The 24,002-nt window shown below is 40.1% G+C and overlaps 1 protein-coding gene across 2 annotated transcripts in view; it reads right to left on the bottom strand.

The window, feature by feature from the left end:
* CWC27 (CWC27 spliceosome associated cyclophilin) overlaps nt 1-24,002 on the bottom strand; it is a 164,855-nt gene that overhangs the window by 120,829 nt on the left and 20,024 nt on the right. For both annotated transcript variants that reach the window (XM_074995517.1, XM_074995519.1), the window contains exons 6-10: nt 23,825-23,928; nt 18,562-18,631; nt 11,958-12,037; nt 10,070-10,103; nt 7,866-8,032 (exon numbers count right to left, since the gene is read on the bottom strand). In XM_074995517.1, the coding sequence (XP_074851618.1) occupies nt 7,866-8,032; nt 10,070-10,103; nt 11,958-12,037; nt 18,562-18,631; nt 23,825-23,928 (455 nt within the window). The remainder of the gene's footprint in view (nt 1-7,865; nt 8,033-10,069; nt 10,104-11,957; nt 12,038-18,561; nt 18,632-23,824; nt 23,929-24,002) is intronic.

Here is a 24,002-nt window from a genome sequence, read left to right on the forward strand (position 1 = left end):
ATATATGCCCCCAAAAGCTGACGATCCAATTATAGGACAAGAGTCAATAGATGGGTATGGACAGAGAAATGGGAGAATACAAGAAATATGAGACGGCTGCAAAGGTCTACCACTAAGATATCATCTTTTAGCCATAAAGGTACAAGTCTTTTTATAATCAAGCAACAGAAAATAGGTACGTAATTTTTTAAGCAGGCAGCTCAAATGATTACACAAAATGACTAAGAAATAAATAAATATCCATCACATCACTACTTTTCAGATCTGTGTGGTTAATTCCAGAGACATTAGATCTTTAATTTGATTTTGAGATGTCATTATTCAATTATGTCAAACATTTCTTCACATTCCTTTACTGCCCTCTCACTCTCCAGACAGCTATTTCATAGACGCTATTCAGCATATTACCTTACTTACATTTTAATATACACCATGAGATCATTAATGACCAGACCAAGGCTGTGTCTATACGACAAAAATAACGTCGAAGTAAGCAACTTTGAAGTTGAGTGGCTACACACACCCTACTTCCAGGTTAAACTTTGAAGTAGGGGACTACTCCATACCCCGGAATGCAGTAAATTAACTTTGAAGTAAGGGTAAATGTGTGTAGTCTCTCTGCTGGCTACTTCGATGTAGTGTCTAACTTCGAAGTTAGTTCCTAGTATAGACACACCCCTAGAATAGGGACAAAATTCTATTTAATATTCTGTATTTGTTATCTCGATGCATATGAATATCTTCAGACTTCCTTTTAGAAATTTAATTTCATATAGGTGAATGGAGTATTCCTGCAATTTTGGGACTTTAAAATTATTTCAACCCATGGACACACCCTCTCTGTTTCTATAGGTGACCAATGCATTACTTTTTGTACTGTGGCTGCATGTTGTATGCCCTGTAAATAAAAAGTATGGAAAATAAATGAAACTATTGTATTTATAAATGTGTAGTACCTGAGCTCCACCTAGAGGATGAAAACAAACATATGTAAAGAAATGCTTTTCACCCATTCACTCTTCTAAAGAGCCATTAGACTAGAAGAGGATCTCTCTATACAGTATATAACATCCAAAAGATCCTCTCGAGCCTTCAACAAGCAAAGGCTTTATATTTAAAAGGCCAATTTGATGCAAGTCTAAAATTGAGTTTGATTCCTGATGCATGAGTCTAATTTTTTTTTTTTTTTCAAATCTGGAAGTATGCTTTTGAAGTATTCTGCTGTTCTGAACTCTGGAGTTTAGCTATACAGAGACCAAAAGACTTTGGCACTTCCCTTTCATACTCCAAAAATATATACAACTTGACAGAATCCTTGTCCCTCCAGCTTTAACACCAATGAAGAATTGAATGGTCTACTAAGTTAAAAGATTCATATATCAAAGGTCTCACATACACTGAAGCAACCAAAATGAAGCTCCCTATTCTGAGTATAATTGTATTGATAAAGGAAGTGCTGCCTTAAATGTTGGTGCCTGGTGTCTTTTGTTTTCAATTTTCTCTTTTCGACTGTGGATTTTGGATTAAGGATCAATGGATTTTGCATTCGTACAGCAACGGATTTTGTATTAAGGAAACAAAAAGACAGACCCATCTGACTGTACATTTGCTGAAAAAGTTACCCTACTTAGAAACCATTAATCTGAATAAAATACTTTAAAAACTCAAACAGTCTGCTTTCATGTTTAAATTTCTGAGGCGATGAGTAACTGTGATAGAGACCAGATGTTCCTTTACACACCAAAATGCTACTAGAACTTCCCACTGAAGTCATACACTGCTGATTCTACTCCCTGTTTGTGGACAGACAACTACTACAGCACTGTCTGCTATGAACAAATGACGCTTGGACTACACTAGGTGGACTCACAAGGCTATCGTATCATTTATTGCCAGCACATAAAGAATTCCTTCTTAAGACAGAATAATCAAATATGATACTAGGCTAGCCATATCGTCACAATGGGATCTAGGGTTAATACAACTGCATTTGGATCCAACAGAGGCATGCCTTTAATGTCTAAGTAATAGAATGTTAGACTCTTTATCAGTTGGAAAAATAACAGATTTTAGAATTTAATGCGACTGATACAATAAACAAGACAGTAATGAGTACTGTAAACACACCCATGGTCACCAATGCTTAAAACTGAAAGAATCATGTGCAATACACAAAACACTTTCCCAGAACCAAACATGAGAGACATCAATACTTCCCAATGTACTTATATCTATTCAAAATATTTTTTTATTTGCCATCCTTATACCTGAAGAGATGATGTTTCAGAAAAAATAAGAGAGATACTCCCTTTGATGTTCCTGGTCCTGGATATTTGTAACATGGAACAGATAACAAGACTGGAGGCCTTAATAATGAATCAGCTAGAGATGTCAATTTAACAAATTTTCCTCAAAGAAAGAGAATTCAGCACTTAGGCTTTAAAACCAACCTACACTAAGTTCCGAGGGTAAATCAAATATTGTTTTTACATCCTATAAGCCGTGGATTTAAAAGAAAAAAAAAGCCTACTTTCAGTTAAACAACAGAACATGTAAAATAAATCTGTAGTTTAAATGAACTTTTGATATCTTTATAAGTTTTGTGTGTTCTTCCCAACTAACAAGAATCTGACTTTCTTTGACCTAGAAATAAAGAGCCTGGTACCGTTTGGTCCAAATCACGGTGTTCTAGTTGAAAAAGAATGCATATTTTTATTTGATTAAGCAAATCAATTACACATTGACTGTCCCTGAATAAAAGAAAATAACAGAATTATAATTATTTGCTGATGTGTCATTTTTAAAAATATTTTTGCTTTTCATGGAGAATAACCTATTAGGAAAAATTCATAAAGTTCGACAGTGGGAGAGATCCTCGCATCTCACTGAACAGTCACCGCCCGCCTCGAGCTGGGCAGCCCCCAGCCAATAGGGTACTGTCCCGCCACAGTTCACCTGCCTCGCTGGGTGCGTGAGGCTTAAGGTTCCTGAACCTGACAAGTGACTGAAATTTGGGTACCAGGCAAACCAATAAGAAAATCAACAAGAAATGAGAAACATCAACAATTTAAGCTTGCTTGATGGAATGTGCGGACCATGCTGACTAGCTTGACTGAAGATCTTCAGGCCATCAGTGACATCCACAAGACCGCTGTCATCAACGAGGAACTGAAGAGGCTCAGAGTTGATATCGCTGCACTGCAAGAGACGTAACTCGCAGATTCGGGATCTCTAAAGGAAAAGGACTACACCTTTTTCTGGCAGGGTAAAGTCCAAGAAGAACCCAGAGAGCATGGTGTCGGCTTTGCTGTCAGAAACACCCTTCTACAAATGGTTGATTTAGTCATGGGCGGATCAGAAAGACTTCTTCGGATCACGCTTCAAACTTGTGCCGGTCCTGTCCACCTGATCAGCGCTTATGCTCCAACCCTGTACGCCACACCAGAAGTAAAAGACAAGTTCTATGACGTGCTTAGTGCTGCTGTAGCACAAATACCTGCTCGTGAACAACTGTACATCTTGGGTGACTTCAATGCAAGAGTTGGAGCTGATTGGGCCTCTTGGCCTTCCTGCTTAGGACACTTCGGTGTGGGAAAAATGAATGAAAATGGACAGCGTCTCCTTGAACTGTGCACGTACCACAATCTGTGCATCACAAACACATTCTTCCGAACGAAGCCACAGCACAGAGTGTCGTGGAGACACCCACGCTCGAAGCACTGGCATCAACTAGATGTGGTCATCACTAGGCGTAATAACCTCAAAAATGTCCTTCTGACACGCAGCTATCATAGTGCTGACTGTGATACACATCACTCGCTAGTTTGCTCCAAGCTCAAGCTGAGACCCAAGAAGCTGTACCGCTCTAAACCTGCTGGAAGGCCCCGCATTGATGCCAGAAAGACGGCAAACTCAGAGAAAGCTGAAAAGTTCAGAGAGACCCTCCAGGAAAATCTGCGCAGCGGCCCTGGGGGTGCCGATGCGACATCCAAATGGCAACATCTGAGGGATACAGTTTACAACACGGCCTTGTCGGTGTTTGGAAGAAGAGCTAGAAACACAAACGACTGGTTTGAAGCTTACTCCGATGAGATGATTCCAGTCATTGAAAAGAAGCGTGCTGCACTCCTGGAGTACAAACGCTCACCGAGCCAGAGTACCCAGGAAGCACTTAGAGAGGCCAGAAGAACAGTACAGCAGACAGCCAGGCACTGTGCCAACATCCACTGGCTCCAGCTATGAAGCAGCATCCAGACCTGTGCCGACTTTGGTAATCTCAGAGGAATGTACGAGGGTATGAGGAAGGCATTAGTACCCACCCAGAACAAGATGGCACCTCTGAAATCCAAAACTGGTGAAGTCATTGCTGACAAAGCCAAACAGATGGTGCGCTGAGTTGAGCACTACTCTGAGCTGTACTCGCACGAGAACGTTGTGGTTGACGCAGCTCTCAATGCCGTTGAGCTCCTACCAGTAATGGACGAACTGGATCAAGAACTGACTGTGGATGAACTGAAGAGAGCCATCGACAGCATTGCAGCAGGAAAGGCCCCTGGTTAGGACGGTATACCACCAGAGGTAATCAAATGTGCCGCGGACACACTCCTGGAACCCCTACATGAGCTACTGTGCCTGTGCTGGAAAGAGGGTGAGGTTCCACAGGATATGCGCGACACTAACATTGTAACATTGTGTAAGAACAAAGGAGACAGAAGCGACTGCAACAACTACCGTGGAATCTTCCTCCTAAGCGTCACTGGTAAACTGTTCGCTCGCGTCATCCTTGGCAGACTCCACAAGATTGCTGAGAGGGTGTACCCCGATCGCAGTGTGGATTCCCCGCAGAGAGGTCTACCGTTGACATGGTCTTCTCTCTAAGACAGCTGCAGGAGAAGTGCAGGGAGCAGAGAAAGCCACTCTACATAGCCTTCATCGACCTGACCAAGGCCTTTGACTTGGTCAGCAGGGATGGTCTGTTCAAACTGCTCCACAAGATAGGTTGTCCTCCACGGTTACTCAAGATGATCCAGTCATTCCCCAAAGACATGAGAGGAACCATCCAATATGATGGCACATTATCAGATGATTTCAGAATCAGGAGCGGCGTCAAACAAGGATGCATGCTTGCTCCGACATTGTTCGGGATCTTCTTCGCACTCCTCCTGAACCATGCCTTTGGATCTTCAACAGAGGGCATCTTGCTGCACACAAGATCTGATGGGAAACTGTTTAACCTTGCAAGGCTGACAGCTAAGTCTAAGGTGCGAGAAGTCCTCAGAGACATGCTGTTCGCAGACGATGCTGCTGTAGTGTCTCACACAGAAGACCAGCTTCAAAAACTGCTGGATCAGTTCTCCAAAGCGTGCAAGGACTTTGAGCTTACCATCAGCCTAAAGAAGACAAACGTACTCAGTCAGGATGTTGCTGAATCCCCATCAATCAACATTGACAACTATACGTTAGAGGTTGTCCATGAGTTCGTTTACCTCAGATCCACCATCACTGACACCCTGTCATTGGACACTGAGCTAAATAGGAGGATCGGAAAAGCGGCCACAACTCTGTCCAGACTCAGCAAGAGAGTGTGGAATAACAACAAGCTGTTCACTCACACCAAAATGCAAGTCTACAGAGCCTGCATCCTCAGCACCCTCCTCTATGGCAGCGAGACTTGGAGCCTGTATGCCCGCCAGGAAAAGAGGCTGAACTTCTTCCACTTGCGCTGCCTCAGGCGCATCCTTGGAATACCATGGAAGGACAGAGTGACCAACACCACCGTCCTCAAGCAAGCTGGAATCCCAACCATGCACACCCTCCTCAGGCAGTGTCGACTCCGCTGGCTTGGCCACGTCCACAGGATGAATGATGGAAGGATTCCAAAAGACATCCTGTATGGTGAGCTAGCCTCTGGCAAAAGACCTCCCGGACACCCCCAGTTGCGCTACAAAGATGTCTGCAAGAGAGACCTCAGAGAGGTAGACATCAAGCTGGACAACTGGGAAGAACTAGCAGATGACCGCAGCAGATGGAGGCAGGGGTTACACAAGGGCCTTCAGAAGGGCGAGATGAAGATTAGACAGCTAGCAGAGGAGAAGCGAGCGCACAGAAAGCACAATAAGGACTTCCCAGACACCCACTACATCTGCAAGAGATGCAGCAAGGACTGTCACTCTCGTGTGGGTCTTCATAGTCACAATAGACGCTGTAAATGAAGTCCTCAATTGAAACTTTAAAGGGTGCGATCCATAGTCTATGCAGACTGAAGGATGCCAACTACTACTCATAAATATTTAAGAAAAACAGGAGGAAAACATTCTGAACAGTTTTGTCTGTTTAGAATGTTTTAAATTGATTTTCATAGTTTTGTTGTCCTCTTATACTGCAGTGTGTTTACCCCATGTGCCCTCTCGTCTCAGATCTGACTCTACAGAGCCTTACCAATGTCCCAATTCCCACCTCCACCTTCTTAGCAGGCCTGAATATACATACTTTCAGTGCATTCCCATAGTCACACCCATATTGTATCCCATGAGAGGAAGAAGAAGGAGGTTGTGCTACAGTCAGGGACAGGCATTTCCTTCCTCATTTGGTACTTTATATTTCCCCCTCAACTTCTTTTAACCCCACCAGCTGGGTACCTGACCCTTCCTTGAGATCTGAAACAATCAAAGTGCGCTCATTTACTACACTCCCACCATAGCCTGAAACACTTTACCTGCTCTAATCCTTATCTGCACGCATTGTACTAACAACGCAATCTAGCTAGGCAGAAGCAACACATACTTTTTCACTTTTGTTCACAGATACTAGTATAAGATGTGAAGAGTATCAAAAGGTCAAACCCAAAATTCTACCTCAGGCTAACATATACTAAGACAGGCCTGGGAGCTGCCACAACAGCAGCCAGAATGGTTGTTTCCAAGGCTGCACCACTGTTCACTACTGCTGAGCAAGTCACTGTGGTTGCAAAAATTCATGAAATCTGTGACTTCTGCATCTTTTGTGACAGATTTGCATCCTTAATTATAACTGTTACACTGTAGATATGCAGCATTCTGTAGATATTTCCTTCTAAAGGCCTTTAACAGGTGACTAACAGGCCTTTACTATTTTGTTCGTATATTTCTGAATAGGAATCACTACAACTTAACATTTCACTTACAAAATAAATTTGCAGAGTTCATATTTAACAGGATTTAGCTAGAAAATCTGTAAAATTTGATTGTCACATAGGAAGTGAACTAATTAGATTATTTTGCTACTTCTTACAACATGCTATTATCACCCCTGTCATCACATTCTCAGGGGGTTCTCAAACTTAATTACACTGTCAGTCCCTTCTGACAACAAAAATTACCACAGCCCCAGAAGGCCTGAACCTGCCCAAGGCCCACCATCCTTGGTGAGAGGACCAAAGCTGAAGCCTAATGGCTTCAGCCCCAAGTGGTGGAAGTGGTGGAGCTCAGACTTTGGCTTCAGCCCTGAGCCCTAGCAGGTCTAACAGCAGCCATGAAGACGATTACATTGAAAAAATACCAGCAAAATCACAAATCCCATTATTTTAACACAACCACCTAATTCTTGTACATGGAACAACAAAAGCCTACATAAAAATTAATACAAATTATATAATTACCCTAATATCATTTTTCTGTAAATCAAACATTTAATTCAACTTCAGGATGAAAAATTAAGGAATGTGCTTATCAGAGAAGCAACTAATTCTTATCAAAAGTTTAACTTCTGTGATTCAAACATAATATGTAATGTTCAGCATAGTGAAGAAGCAATAGTAAAAGTGAGCAGTTAAATATTTTCTTATAAAAATATTCAAGTCGGGGAAAAAAAACCCACATGTTGCTTACCTACGGCTAGTTGCTTTCTTTTCAGTTTCTGGTTCCTCTTTAAATGGTAGTTTAACATTTTCATTTTTACCTTTTCTCAACTTTTTAGCTACACTTTCTCTCACTTGATATTTCTCATCACTATCCATTTCTCCATTTTCATTATCACTGTCCTCCTTGTCTTCATCCTACATTGATTTAAACAGAAAGCTTCAATTTTAGCTCTATTTTACTGCAGGATTTTTTTAATTTGGGAACAATGTCTCAAAAAGTGAGCTGATATCATGCTTATATTTTTATATATATGCACATATATGCAAATATTTTGTAATTGCCTAAAAATATCAACTATTTAAACAAAGGAACATGTCCACTATATCTGTCAGAGGTAACTTACACAGTGATTCAATAGTAACAATGAAAGGCATACATTTTTAGAGCTTGTAACAAATAATACTGGTCTTTTCATATTTAAAAGCCCCACACTATTTAATATTCTAAAGCATTCATTTTCAAACAGTGGTTGATGAATCTGTCCAAAATCAGTCAGTGACAAGCTGCTGAGGTATCGTTGCTGATTCCAGATTCTAAACTTTATTAAAAGACAAATTAAATATTTGAATATTAATTTTCCAGGTAAACAATTACTGTGTATTACCTAACACAGGACTGTTATACTGTTCTGAATGGAAGGGGAGGTGATCCTACATAATAATCTCTCTATTATGATATGATCTATGCTATGAAAAAGTTTGACAGTCCAACAATATACACAAACAGAATTTAAAAGTTCAAGTCAATACATATTTAAATAAAATATGTGAAAAAATCATGTCCAATGTGCAAGAACCTCAGTTCAGAGCTTTAAGCCAGATTTCAGTGGACAAGCATCCACGCCATCATTGGTATATACAGCAGAGAAGACAATACATGGTCATGGAAACTAAACTAACCAAGGAATAGCATCAATAGCGTTTGCTGATGGACTGATACACAGTCTCTCGTAACTATTAAGTCTATCATTTATGGAAAACACTAAGCAAGAAAATTGACTGAAATTTGATTATATAATTTTGATTTACAATTAAAACAGTGGGTAATACTTGCAAACTTTCTATAGTTTGAAACCTTCAAAGTGATGCTAATTCTACTGCACCAATTATGATGTCTAAAATACTTTATAGACAAGTAAACAGGCATGACTCCTGCTGAAAAGAAAGAATCATCAAGTCCAACTGTTTTTGATGTCTCAACCCAAAGGCCAAATCATGGCAAGAAAATAAGAGCCTCAGACCAGTCACTCATGCCATGTGTTGTTCTGTAGGATGGATCAGATTGTACAGAGCTACTATTGCCCTCTGCCCAGGAAAGCTTCTACAACACATTTGCCAGTATTGAGGCAAATATACCCTACCAGGCATACACCTGACACATGGTTTCTGTCTTCTGGGAGTCTCAAAGTTACTATTTTCTCTAGGGGCAGTGCGACAACATGCTGCCCTTTGCTCAAGGACTCAGACAAAGTCACAATTCACACAGAAGTTTTACTCACCATAGCAAATGTCGGAAGCTGCTTTTTTGTAGTTAAAAAAACCCCTCTATTCTGCTGTTGGCTCTGGACTTTATTATCATTATAGTTTGCTTACCTAAAGGACGTGACTCAAATTTCTGACTCTCAGAAATGAGAATCCTGATGGATGCAGTTTAGGTAAACCCATGATAGATGGCATTTTTAGTAAAGAAAAAGTTACCTGAAATTCAGCTTTCATGAACATGAACATATCTTTCCACTCAAATGCACACTCATTTACATGCCTGCCCTCAGTGTCCGGAGCTTTTTCCTTCATTGAATTTGTTCCAATACATGTGTTTTACTCTGAGGGGTTTTTTTCCCCTCCACTTTTTGATTGGTTTATAACACTGGGGGAGTGTTGCTAGCCACATACCTAAATTATTGTCAGAAATGTTTGGGCAGTAGTCTATGCAGAATGTAGAAGCTTGTATGGCAGGTCATGGTCACACTCTACCTTGTGGAGATGGCTCAAAATTTAGGGGCTCTGAGAATTCCATTAGCTTTACTTCTGGGAATCTTAGAACCACAGTCAAAATCTGGGTGGAAACTCTATTTTCAGAGTTTACCTCACCCTTAAGAACAATAATTCACATGAAATATAGAATGAATATCTAGAATGAGTCAAAACTTTGTTTTCAAAAGTACCACTCACCTCATCTGAATCCTTCATTTCATTTGCTTTTTCACTAAGAAAAAATACAGAGAGAATCCATATAAGATAGTAAGTCTTTTTTTAAATAGTCTCAATTAGTTGAAACAGATAAGAGTAGCATTTAAAAACAGTACAGCAGTACACTAACCTAGAATTCACTTATGTTACCTATTAGAAATTATGCCAGCACTCACTCAATCTAGACATTTTCACCACACTCATCACTACAGTGTCAGCTGATATTTTTGCACCATTTGATTGCCCTACTGATTAGATAAATGTTTGAAAAATGTGGGATAGACCAGTAAGAAAATACAACACTATCATGTAAAAGAGAAATTCTGTTAAATAAGGACATTTCAAGACCAACAAATTAAACACCACTGTATGCTTTTTCCTGGAAATCTGGAGGATCACATTGTACACTTAAATCAAGCAATTCTGGCCCAAGTGAAGAGCACAACAGGCAAGTGGAGAAAAGACAGCATGGCTGTGTCTACACAGGCACAAATCTTCGAAATAGCCATATTTCAAAGATTACTAATGAGGCACTGAATTGAATATTCAGCACCTCATTGTCATTAGGACACTTCCGGACACTGCACTTTGAAAGCGCTGCTTTCGAAAGTGCATGGCTCGGCACGGCTACGCAGGGGTCCTTTCTGAAAGGACTCGCACCGTTTGAAATCTCCTTATTCCAATCAGTAAGCAGGATAAGGGGACTTTGAAAGGTGCAGGGTCCTTTCGAAAAGGACCCCTGTGTAGCCGTGCCAAGCCGTGTGCTTTCAAAGCGCCGTGGCCAGAAGTGTCCTAATACTAATGAGGCGCTGAATATTCAATTCAGCACCTCATTAGTAATCTTTGAAATGGCCATTAGAATGGCTATTTCGAAGATTTGTGCCCGTGTAGACACATCCTATGGGTATAACTCTGTAAGCAAATTTTTGTGGCCTTGGTCACTAATTTAGAGAAAGATGAAGTATGATACCTCATCTAAGCTTAGTTTGAGTAAGCATGAAAAAAGGTCGCTCCTGAAAGCAAAAATGCCAGTCAAAGAATTATACTGAAAACACAGAAAAGCAAAAGTATGCCATCTGTTGATTTTTGGACTAATAGCTATACCAGAATGAAATGTAAAAACAAAAAACCGAATCTACCTTTATTCATATTAGTAAAATAGATATTCATGATCTCATATGTAAAGCATTCCTTGGCTTGTACTGAGTAGCTGGTATCTGGGTTAGCCTTTTCACTAATTGAACATTTTATGGGATTTATTAGAATTTAGGGGAGAACAGCAACAACGTAACTGACTCTCTCTGTTTTTTGTTGGTGTGCGATTCTTATTTATTTTCTTTCCATTCTCTACTACTCCAAAATCCTAAATTCTTTAGTCTCAGACCTACAACTATCATTCATCTACCAATAAATAAATAATAAAATTTATTTCTTATTGATTGTTGGACAATCTTTTATAGATCAGGCATTAGTACATATTTTTTACTAATCATATGTAGCCGCCCAATACCCAGTTTTCTAAACTGTAAATACATTAATTATTATGAAAGTATAATAGATCATGAGCATTCAATGAAATATGTTTAAAGGAATCCCAAAGACCAAGATTTCATGAAGTGCTTCAAGCCAATAAACAGCTTCCCATCACCAGATGGGAGAGGGCTGGGAATGAAACAATCTAGCACGCCAGCTGTCACTTGAATTTAATGAAAAATTTTATTTAGAAAAACCTATATGGAGAGAATTGTTACCCAAAAGAAGATAACAAACACTTATAGAAAAGTAATGGCTAAAATGAAAATGCGTAGGACAGTGAGATCTAAAATACTGAAAATGAAACAGTTCTTCAGGTTAGACTTATTATATTCACCTTTTAACGGCAGGAACTGAGCTTAGATGTGGATCATCTTTCAGCAAGTCATGACTACTCTTACTTTTTCCCTTCATGCTCTATAAAAATATAAACAAACACAAGTTACACACAACCACACTTAGGAGAGTGAGAAGTGAAGAGAGGTGAACCTGGTACAAGAAAAAGGAATTTCTCCCCTGTTGACTTTAGCTCATGAAGTAAGAAAGAGAAGCAAAAAAAAGCATTATGATCACATGTGCCTTTCTATGAAGGGGACTGGCTAGTTGATTCTAGAAATTTAATAAGTCCTTCAGCAATAAAAATGGATATTAAATCTATAAAAATTACATAAGAATGACTTCAGAAAAACACTCCCACTGCCACCAACACAATACAATAGAAAATAATAGCTTAATTAACAACATTGTTAACCTTTCCAGCTACCAACTCAGCCCAGCAGAAGAGACTCTCTTATCCTGGGGTCTTTCCTTCTGCCCCACTTCCTCCATGAACTTAATACAATTCTGTGGTGACCTTGAAGTCTTCTTTAGCTGTCTCTGTCTAAAGGAATTCTTCCAACCCACCTATGAACAACAGTCTGACTCTCTTGACCCCTCTCTACCAACACCAAAAGAAGAACAACTCTACATGGACTCCCCCGATGGTCGTAGTGAAAGTCTGGATTTCTACGTATAATGCTTCCGCAACCGTGCTCAGACTGACATTATACGCAAACAATACCAAATGAGACACAATCTCAACTACGCTGAACACTATGCTGTCCAGAGTCTCAAAAATAACTCAGACATTATAATCAAACCAGCTGACAAAGGGGGTGCTGTTGTCATCCTGACTAAGTCAGACGATGAACAGAAGGCAGCCAGACAACTCTCCAACACCAAATTTTACAGATCTTTCTCCACTGATCCCACTTTGGAATTCCAAAAGAAATTACAACAACTACTTAAGGAACTCCCTGCTGCTACTCGGGACCTTATTCATTCAGACACACCATCTGAGCCCCAACCTGGATTATTCTATTTACTTCCCAAAATCCATAAATCTGGAAACCCCGGACACCCTATCATTTCGGGTATTGGCACCCTTACCACCAGACTATCCAGTTATGTGGACTCCGTCCCCAACCCTATGCCACCAACACTCCCAGCTATCTCCAAGATACCACTGACTTCCTGAGGGAATTACAAAACATAGGAAAAGTTCCTGACAACACCATACTTGCCATCATGGATGTAGAGGCTCTGTACACCAATATTCCACCAGAAGACAGATTACAAGCGATCAGGAATACCATCCCTGATGTCACCATAGCCAATCTGGTGTCTGACCTCTGTAACTTTGTTCTCACACACAATTATTTCCAATTTGGGGACAATTTATACCTCCAGATTAGTGGAACTGCTATGGGCACCCGCATGGCCCCACAATATGCTAATATATTTATGGTTGACCTGGAACAATGATTCCTCAGCTCTCATCCCCTATTATCCCTCCTCTGCTTATGATACATTGATGACATCTTTATGATTTGGACCCATGGTACAGACACTCAAGAAGAATTCCAAACAGACTTCAACAATCTGAACCCCACCATCAATTTATGCCTCAACTACTCCAGCCGAGAGATACATTTCCTGGACACTACAGTATAAATCAAGGATGGCCTGATCAGTACCACACTCTACCAGAAACCCACTGATCGCTGTACTCACCTACACACTTCTAGCTTCCATCCTGCAGACATAACTAGACCCAGTGTTTACAATCAAGTCCTTAAGTACAATTGCATTTGCTCTGATCCTACTGAAAGAGACTGAAAACCACAAGATCTCTACCAAATATTCATAAACCTGAATAACCCACGAGGAGAAATAAAAAACAAATCGACAGGGCCAGATGAATACCCAGAGACCAGCTACTCCAACACAGGCCCAAAACAAAAACAGTAAGAGAACACCACTGGTCATTACCTATGTCCCCCAACTCAAACCACTGCAACACATTATTAAAGACTGACAACCTAGCCTTAATCAGGATGCCACACTCCAGAAGGCCCTAGGGAACAGGCCTGTTCTCTCCTACAGACAACCTCCCAACCTTATGAGGATTCTCACCAACAACCACAGTCTATACCACAGGAACACCAACCCTGGAACTTTTCCTTGCAACAAGACCCGTTGCCAACTTTGTCCACATACCTATTATGGAGATACCACCACTGGACCTAGCCAGGTTATTCACAGAATCACAGGCACATTCTCATGTTCCTCAACTAACATCATATATGCCATCATGTGCCAACAATGCCCACATGCTTTGTATGTTGGACAGACTTCAAACTGTCTTAGACAAAGAATTAATGGGCATAAAACAGACATAAAAACACTCCTGATTCACAAACCTGTCAGCCAGCACTTTAATGGAGTGGGCCATTCTGTTAATGACCTGAAAGCGTGTCTTTTACTGAAGAGGAATTTTCACAGCACTCTTGAAAGAGAGACTCCTGAATGAACACACACACACACACACACACACTCTCTCTCTCTCTCTCTCTCTCTCTTCTGCTCCTCTGCTTTCTGATTTGCTCACCTTGATAATATTTTTCTGATTTGTCAACCTTGATTGCTATTTTTGGTTCTCTGTGCCTTAAATATTGAGTCTGTTCTGGTACGGCTATGATCAGAAGACATGGGTCTGTCCCAAGAAAGCTCATCGCCTAATAAATTATTTTGTTTGTCTTTAAAGTGCTCCTGGACTGCCTTTTTGTTTTGATAGTATATAAACTAGCACAGTTATTGCTCTGTTACAGTACAGTAGAAAAGTGGGATGCCCCAGCCAGTACAGATAAACTTGGGTAACTAAACAGGTAAGAAAGTCTGTCATCTTTCCATGTCAATTCAGACAGCTGGCACTTACAGCAGCAGTATCCATTACAATAGACAGACAGTAAATACCTACAAAAAACAGAGATTTAACAACCCAGAGTCCAGCATGAGGTAACCACCTACTGCACATAGTATCCACAGAACAAATCTAAAGATGTGACAACGTGCCTAGATCCTTATATACAGACATTCTAGTAGGAAAGCATTCCCTTTTCAACTGAAGAGACTGGATGAATGTGGACTAAGGTTTGATAGAGAGTGAAGCCTTTATACAGCATACGTCTGTAATGTAGTAATTTAAGGACCTCAAAATCAGCTGCTTGAAGCCTCAGGAAGGAACCACTGACCTCATCCTGAAAGAAGGAAAAAATATCAGAAAGGTCACATCTAAAGACACAACTTTTAATCCTGAATGAGGTCCTATGGACACCTTCAACTTTGTATTATGTGGAAGTTCAACGTGAAAAAGCAGAGAGTTCACCCCAGTTTCCTGAACCACATCCTGAGTTGGTGGTTTTTGGGGTGGGGATTATCTTCTCTAGTCTCAAGTGATGACTTCTCAGCAGTCTGCTTCCTACACCACACCACAATCCTATTGTAATAACTGGGGCCTGACAGATCCACTCCACTTGTTAGCACTAATGTACAAAAGTGAATAAAAGTTTATAAAATGTTCCGATACCTATAACAAATAAATGTTCGTAGGAAAAGGAACTAAAAAAGACTGAATTAGACCAAACAAAAGGGCCTAGTGAGATAACTAGGAGATCGTGCCCAGTAAACAAAAGAAGAATGTGACTGGAAATGTGTGGACCAAAATGGTGTGTTGGAAATTAGGTCTATCTGGTAGCAAAATGAGAGGATGGGATCTTTTGCCAATCACCATTTTGCAGGTTCCTTACAAAAAAAGACTTGATGAAATGGGGAAAGGGACAAACTGAGAAATTCCTGGAAGTGGGGAAAAGGCTGGCAGACTTCCTTTTCACTTCCAAAATACTTTCACTCATCCAATCGTAGAATTTTAGAGTTGGAAGGGACCTCAGGAGGTCATCTAGTCCAGTCCCCTGCCTCAAGCATGATCAGCCCCAACTACATCATCCCAGCCATGACTATGTCAAGCCAGGACTTAAAAACCTCTCTCAGTAACACATTCCAGTGCTTCACCACCAACCTGGTGAAATAGTTTTTCCTAATATCCAACCTACACCTCTCCCTCACATCATTATGGTAACAAATCTCTGGATGCTCGTGCATTATCATTGCACTGGTAAAAATTCCAGCTTGAGACACTCAAGACCCTACTCTGTCCTCCTTTCCCATGTCTATCCCCAATAATTTTCCTCCTATCTTATCTCTAACAGGTTTTTACACACAATTTTGAAACCTACTGTACCACACAGTACCAACACAATGAGAAGAGACTGCTCATACAGCATTGCCCAGTCTGAGAAAGACTTGTAAGGAAAGTGACCTAACCAGACAAGTGAGATGATGTCCCACTCTGGTAAAGTGAGCTTGAATCCCACAGGAATAATGCTGTGGTGCCAGCTCAGTGTCTGTATGCTTAACCAGGCAGTTGGTTTCCTGACAACATCAATAAAATCCATATTTCCCTCATCTCTACTATCTTCTTTTTTCTTCTTTTGTCAGAGGCAGAGGAGGACTTCCAGTAATACCTCAGAAGCAAACAACAAAACCCTTTCTTCCCCACAAGGACTGCCCGACAAAATGAGACCTAAAGTGATAGCTTCTAAGAAAAAGTAACTTAAAAAGTTTTGAGTTTGTCCTGCATAAGCATTCCATTTTAATTCTAAAATATCCGTGTTGTCTTCTTTGTGTATCTCGACCAATAAATTTCCAAACATTGGCATGAATTTTCTAGTGTGTTTGCCACGGTGATCACTTGTTACTGAGTACGATCATCTTCTATGGGAGTTGTGGATCCTCAGATAGCTGATAAGGCCTATCCTTGAATCACAAGCTCTACTACAGTGAGGACAAATGTTTCCAGATGTTTCAGGAGACTGTTGACCATGAATGAAAGCCAGGCTCTACTACCTCCTAAGTGTGGCAAGTATGTAGGCCTAAATGCCAAAGAATGCCCATTTTTAGGGCTATGAAAAGGCAGAGCTAGGGAAAAATCACCTATTTAATAGATCAGTAACCAGGCCTAGACAAGGAGTTTTCCCTAATTTTCAACAAATAACGAATGGCGACTAGTGCAACTCTCTTTTTAGAGATCGTTCAGCTCAGTTGGTCTGAATACATATGATAGAGGAAGAGGAGTCACCCAAAATAGTCATCAAGCACCGGCTCTGAGTGGAAGAAAGGATGATAATATTGAAAACAGTGGCACTGATGAGGAAAGCAGGAAGAATTTGGGAAGAAAAGGGAGATAAGGCTCAAAAACTGATGGCAGACCTTCCAAATGGAGGTGTCATAGAGTCGTAGTCTGTCACACAAGACAAAACAGTAAAATAGGAATGTAAAGGTAGATATGTGACTTGTCAATAGACAGATGACAGCTGAGTTTTTGTAAGTAACAAGATCCATCAAAAAAGAGGGAAAGTCTAAGAACATAATCCTAAGGATTACCATCTTCAGAGTGGCAGAAAGATGAATGGGAACTCACCAAAAGATGCAAAAGGACAAATCAGAGAGGTGAAAGAAGATCCACTGAAGATAGTATTGTGAAACCCAAGGGAGAGTAGGAATTTGTGCCTAAGGCTATGGTCAGCAAAATGAAAATGTAGAAGTCAAAAGATGAAGATATAGTAAAGACCCTCAGATTTGGCCAAGAAGAGACCATTAGTGATCCTGGTGAGGGAAGTTTTAGTAGGCTAGAAAGGGTGGAAGGTATATTGGTGAAAGATGAAGATGATGATGCAGTGGAGGAATGCAAGGCAATGGATAATTTAGATATGCACATTTGAAAATATTATCCTAGGTTTTCAGAAATGTGCCATTATTTTTGGTTAATAGTCCTTCTAACCCATTGAGGTCCCTAGCATAGAGCCAACAGATCAGTGTACCTTTGCAACTAGACTTTGCTGTAGACAGTTCCAATCACACAAAACTGAACTTTGGAGAGTACAAAAACATTTAAATAATTTTGTGTAGGTAGCAAAGTCAACCACTTGAAAGTCAGAAGAAACCTGAACTATGGTACCAGTCTAATCCTAATTTGCCTACTTCTGCATATTCACCACGATATACCCTTTAATTACATGAACACATTTTTTTTCCCATGAGCATCATTTAGTTCACTGGAAGGATGAACAAAGGGCCAGAAGTGCAGTTGAATAGACAGCCATAAATCTGACATTTCTTACCTTCTGAATTTTTCATTTAGCCTCTCCTTCTGAATGGAATCTGAATGGGAGAATTTCTAATATACTGTGACGTCTAACATCATTGTATTTAAAGAGACAACAAAACAATTGTTCAAGTCAGGAACCTAAAATCATATTCAAAATTACATATCAAAAGATAAGTTACATAATAAGCTTTAAAAGACTAAAATATCTGAAAATAGAATGCTATGAACTGAGTATGCTACCTACTGCTAATATTGTTATTGATCAAATCTAAGAAAACTACAAAATGAACTTTCAAGGCTTCAAACTGATATATTATCGCTATAAAACAATGATGTCAAAATAAAAACAGTAAGAACAGAAAAAGAAGAGAAAGGGACAAATAAATGAGAACTGTACCTGACTAACTCTGTTGACTTCCACTTCCTCCTCTTCAGCTTCCTCTCCAAATGAAAGCAAACTAAAATTTCTTTAAAAAACAAAATACACATTTTGATCCAGTGACAGTTTGAACGTGTAAACAACGAACATGAAATTTCAAAATTCTTATAAATAACATATCCAGTAAATAACTGGTGCTACTTCATTTAAATTATTAGCTACATGTTCACTACTATTCCACCCTTAGCATACAAAGGTATTTTTAGTTGCTATAACTTTTCCAAACTTCAACTTTTGGGGCCGAAATTTTCCATTCCAGGTGTCTCCCTCAAGCTGATTTTTCTGGGGGCAGGAGATTTAAAGGGGGGGGTAGTGAAGCATAAATTTCAGCTAAAATCATCCAGATACTTCTGAGACTAGAGAAATAAGCATTGTTTTGCCTATGTCACAAAAATTCTTACAATGATTTTTACAACAGTAACAAGAAATGTAACAAGGAGCTGGTTGTCCCAGTATCAGGAGCAAGCCTTTTGCCACCCTCATGAAAAGTCACACAAAGTTTATCCAAGTTGCAGACCTCTGAAAAGACTGCATGCAGTTGGCTCAATTGTTCCTTCTAGTTTCAAGACGTCAATGAGTGCAAGGCATAGAAACTGCTTATACCCGGCACTGGAGAAGGCAGAAGCCTAATGATGATAAAGGGTGGAGAGAAAGGAGAGGCTACTATCCTTGAGCAGTAACTGGAGTTCTTCAAGATGTATCCTTTATGGATGCGCCACTTCAGGTACACATATACCCTTCTGTGCTTTTCATTATAAATGTTTGGTAGCAGTGCTGATTTCGCCCACACACCTGCCCTACTAGATGGGTGAAATGCCTTCAGTTCCTTCTCTATTACCAAGTCCCACCAGGGAGAAGGTAGCAGGTTATAGAATATCTGTAGGTACACACATTTTGAAAATCTGTTACTGCACATGGTAGGTTACCTCTCCTTCCTTCAAGTAACATGCCTAAGTGGTCTCCGCTCCAAGTGACTTCCTTGCCAGAGGAAGGTAGGGTCTTCAGAGTAAAATCCTATACTGAAGACAGAAATGTACTAACTGCCATAGCTGATCTAGAAGCATGAACATACATACTAAAGTACAAAGTACATACTGAAATCAAGGTTTCAGGCCTTCTAATTTCAGTAACTGGAACATTTGTTAGTAATGCTGAAAACATAGATTGCAACATTGTAGAACGGCCTGGCAATTTCTAATGTTGTCTGAGTCATAACATGAAATAATATACCCAGAGATCCACCACCACAGACTTTGGGTGGAGCCTCTGGATCCTCTAGATACTTCCACAGTCAAAACAGTCAGGTACACTTTCAGGGGTGGGGAGGTTGAATGGTGAAGGAATGATCTGTTTAAGAGGAAAGGTAGAGGACACTTAGGAAGAAACTCAGGATTTGGTTGAAACAAAGGCTATTCCTTGAAGAACACTATAGGATGGAGAGGGAAAGTGGGGAGGGGATCTGCCATTAAAACCCTCAATTCTTTCCTTCTCTGTGCAGAAATGGTGGTCACTTAAAAATGGTTTCCATTGCCAAGTGGAGTAGTGAATATGTAGCTAACAGCTCAAAAACCTGTGTCATAAGGCAATTGAGGACGAAGTTCAAGTCCCATACTGGGTTACATTCCTTAATATGTAGATAAAGAATCAAACGTTTTCAAAGTCTTGAGATTGTCATAAAAACCTTCCATGGATTAGTGAAGGACTGTTATTCCTGCTCAGTGAATTCTAACAGAACTCAAAACATGAACTTTTTAATTATAACAGATAGTCGAGGAGGTGGAGAAAGAAGCAGGGACAGGTGACATTCACCAAGAAACATAGCCATTTGAAATTTCTTCCATTTCTGAAGATAAGTATTTCCTGTAGCTGCTTTTCTGCTATTTAACAAAACCTGTTGTACCTCTGCTAAGTGGGAAGACTCCCTCCTGAGAACAACCTAGGAGCCTTGCTTGAAGTCACAAAATTTCCATACTGGTGTGATCCGTTTGACTAGCACCATGTGACAACAGGTGGCAACTGACTGGAAGTCTCAGGAAGGAACAAGAAGTCAACTGAATCAGCTAAGGGTGCCAGTCTGCCTTGGCCAAGTCAGTGCAATCAAAATGACTTAGTCCTTGTCCTGCTTGATCTACATGAGGTGTAATCTTTTTGTTAGCTCTAGCTACTTTTCCCTCAAATGTCTCCTCTCCTGGCTCTAGCTGGAGAAGAGGAAGGTAAGATACAAGAGAATGGGTGTCTGTTTTAAGGGACTCAGTTCCCTTTAACATTTTATCAATACAGTGCCAAGGTATCTCAGTGGCTTGAGCATTTGGCCTTATAACTCCAGGGTTATGGGCTCAGTCCCTGAGAGGGTCATTTAGCAGCCTGGGGCAAACAGATTAAAAAAAAAATCTTTCAAAGTCCCATCTGGCTCTATGAGATATGTATGCATAGTGAGGCCAGTGAAAAAGAGCACAGGACATGAAAAGAAACATCCATGACTGATCACCCCAGCAGGCTGAAGGGCAGTGTTGTCTTTCTGTACGTGAAGGACAGTAACAACTCAGAGTAGGCAAGAGATTTGAGAGTCAGAAGACACCTCTTTCATATAGTCCAGGGAAGCAATACATTGTGTAGTCACATTGTGTAGTCAAAATTGGAGAAGGAAGAGAAGTGTGGCAATAGTGACCCAGGAAACCTTGTTACTGAAAGGTGTGCAGTCCTGGTAAGTAATAGAGGCACTGGATCCTTTAACACCAGGAGGACTTTTGAGTACTGAAATTCCTGCTGTAGCAGGGAGAGGTGGCAGGGGGACAAATAAGCAGGAGCCATGCAGAGTCCCACGGTAGTGAGAATTGGAATGGAGGCAGGTACATCTATATATATATATTTTAGATTCTATCTGTGCAAACTTTGTTCAAGAACTCCTCTTAACCCATAAGAGCTACGACCATAAAATTTTGTATGCAGTTTCCTCTTATCTTAACTTAAACCAAGGTCAGGGTTTGGTTGTGCCTGGAAAGTGGGAAATGCCTAAAATCCCAAGATTTCCCAGAACATGGAAAGCAAGGAGGGGCAGGAGGAGGGGGGAAGTGAAAGTGTGGGGGGAGGGTCTCAGACAGGGATGTAATACTGAGAGTGGCCACTGGGGAGCTGGGGGAAGGTGCAGTACCAAGAGAGAGGCCAGCAGGGCTGGGGCTCTACCATCTTGCCAGCCACAAAGACTGGGTAAGTAGCTCCCCTGCCCCAAATCCAGAGCCTGCTCCCCCAAAGAACCTATAGGCCACAGAGGGGGCTGTTGGAGGTGGGGCAGACCCCAGACAGCCTGCAGACCACAGGAGGGGATGCTGGAGGCCAGTGGCAGAAAGAGCCTGCAGGGTGTGGAGGGCAGGGGACAGATGGAGTTGGAGGCAGTCCCCAGACAACCCGCAGACCATGCGAGGTGGAATAGTCCTGAATCTCTACATTTCTCCAACTGCAGATAGATACATATACACACATATCTCACAGAGCTGGAGAGATCAAAGTCCAGTCCCCTCTCCTCTTGACAGGGCCAAGCACCATCCCTGACAGACTTCTTTAAAAATCTATTTGCCCCAGACCCTTAAATGGCCTCCTCACAGATTGAACTCACAACCCTAGGTTTACAAGGCCAAGGCTCAAACCACTGGATGTGATTCTCAGTGTCAAATTGTGTGCATCTCATCCCCTTCCAAAGCACTTGATCCACACAGAGGTTAAAAGTCTTCTACTACAGCCAATTAATCTGTTGGCTTTAAGTGGTAGGTATCTGTGCTGGGATTTAACTGAATTTTGCTGAAAACTCAATATATGTTATAGATCCACATGACGGAATTTGTTTTTACATTTGTGTCCCTTTTTTGTAAACCAGTAATATACTAAAAAAAACCTGTTAGAAGATTAAGGCCATGCAGCATTCATAAATTAAAAAATGTTAGAATTAAGGTTATCCATGCAAATTTGCTCTCTTGTGCACATGCATTATCATACAATTTTAATTACATAATGACACTATTCTCTACCTAGGACTACTGCCTCATTTACTGAAGGACTAACTAGAGACTGATATTTCTTTTTACGGTCTGCCTTCAAAATTCATAGTCACAAAACATTTTTTTAATACACACCATCCAAACCCTGCACTGAATAAAAAACTCTTATTTTTTTTTTTTTTTGGTAATCTCGCTGTTCTATCTTAATGCTTCACAAACATTAATGAACTTATCAATACAACCATTCCATGATATCACAATGGTACTATCCTCTTTTGTAGAAAAGCACAAAGATATTACGGCTAAAATTGTCAAAAAAGCATTCATTAATTTTAGGTACAAAACTTGAGATACTAAAGGACTGATCTTTACAGATCACAGCATTTTTGTAGCACTTTATTCATTCAAAACACATCTCCATTGACTTTACTTGCAGATGTGAGCATTCAATGCTTCAAATTTGACAACAAATGTCTCCAAAAATGATATCCAGAAAAGGAGAAACACATAATTAGCAGCCATTAGTGAATATTTTAATTTAAATAACTTTCCATATCACAAAGGAACTCTGTGGACACAGGTATGAATAGAATCCAGTTCTCTAGAATGGAATTCAATTTCTTTGAGTATAAGACCATTTTTCTTGCAAATCTTTGCCTTATTAACTAGACACTTTCCAATTACTGCGCCAAATGAATGGTCCTACAGAAAACTCTGACACTCACTAGAGTGTTAATTTATTCCCAAAACTGAGTCAGTCGAGCACACAGAAGGAGGTGGAGATGCCACAGACAAAGTACTATATAATTAAGGAATCAGACACTTTATCACGATGCTTAAATCCAAGAGACCCATATTAAGGTTGCACAGGCACCCTTTATTCTGGCACTTCTTAATTTATGACTGGTTCGTATTACAATCTTACTGCTCTTTAAATACGTTTTTAAAATTGTAATTGGGTATATAATGCTGAAATCTTATACCTATAGCTGTACATGAACAACACTGTACCAACTATAGTATTCAGCATTAAGAAAAAGGAAAAGAACAAATTGCTTAAAACTGAAAACTGATTTTATGTACTCCCATCTTGAAAAAGATCAGCCACAACATTTATTTTACAAGATACTATACAAAGGCACTAGCATATCATACAACAGGAGTGAAATTATTTTATAATTAGAGCTGTAAAAAAATTAAAGAAAAGCCCACATATGAAGTATAATTACTTTGTGGCTTTGGATTTTGACTTTTTTACTTCTTCCCCTGGTTTGTCCTTTTTCAGCTTTTTATTTGTTCTTGGAATGATGTCATCAAAAGGATTAAACAATACCTACAAAAAAGTCAAATATTTAAAAAACATTTTGTTGTAATTTAGAACGCTTATGTCATTAAATATAAGACTTA

Source organism: Carettochelys insculpta, chromosome 5 (genome assembly GCF_033958435.1).
Source record: "Carettochelys insculpta isolate YL-2023 chromosome 5, ASM3395843v1, whole genome shotgun sequence".
NCBI lineage: Eukaryota > Metazoa > Chordata > Testudines > Carettochelyidae > Carettochelys > Carettochelys insculpta.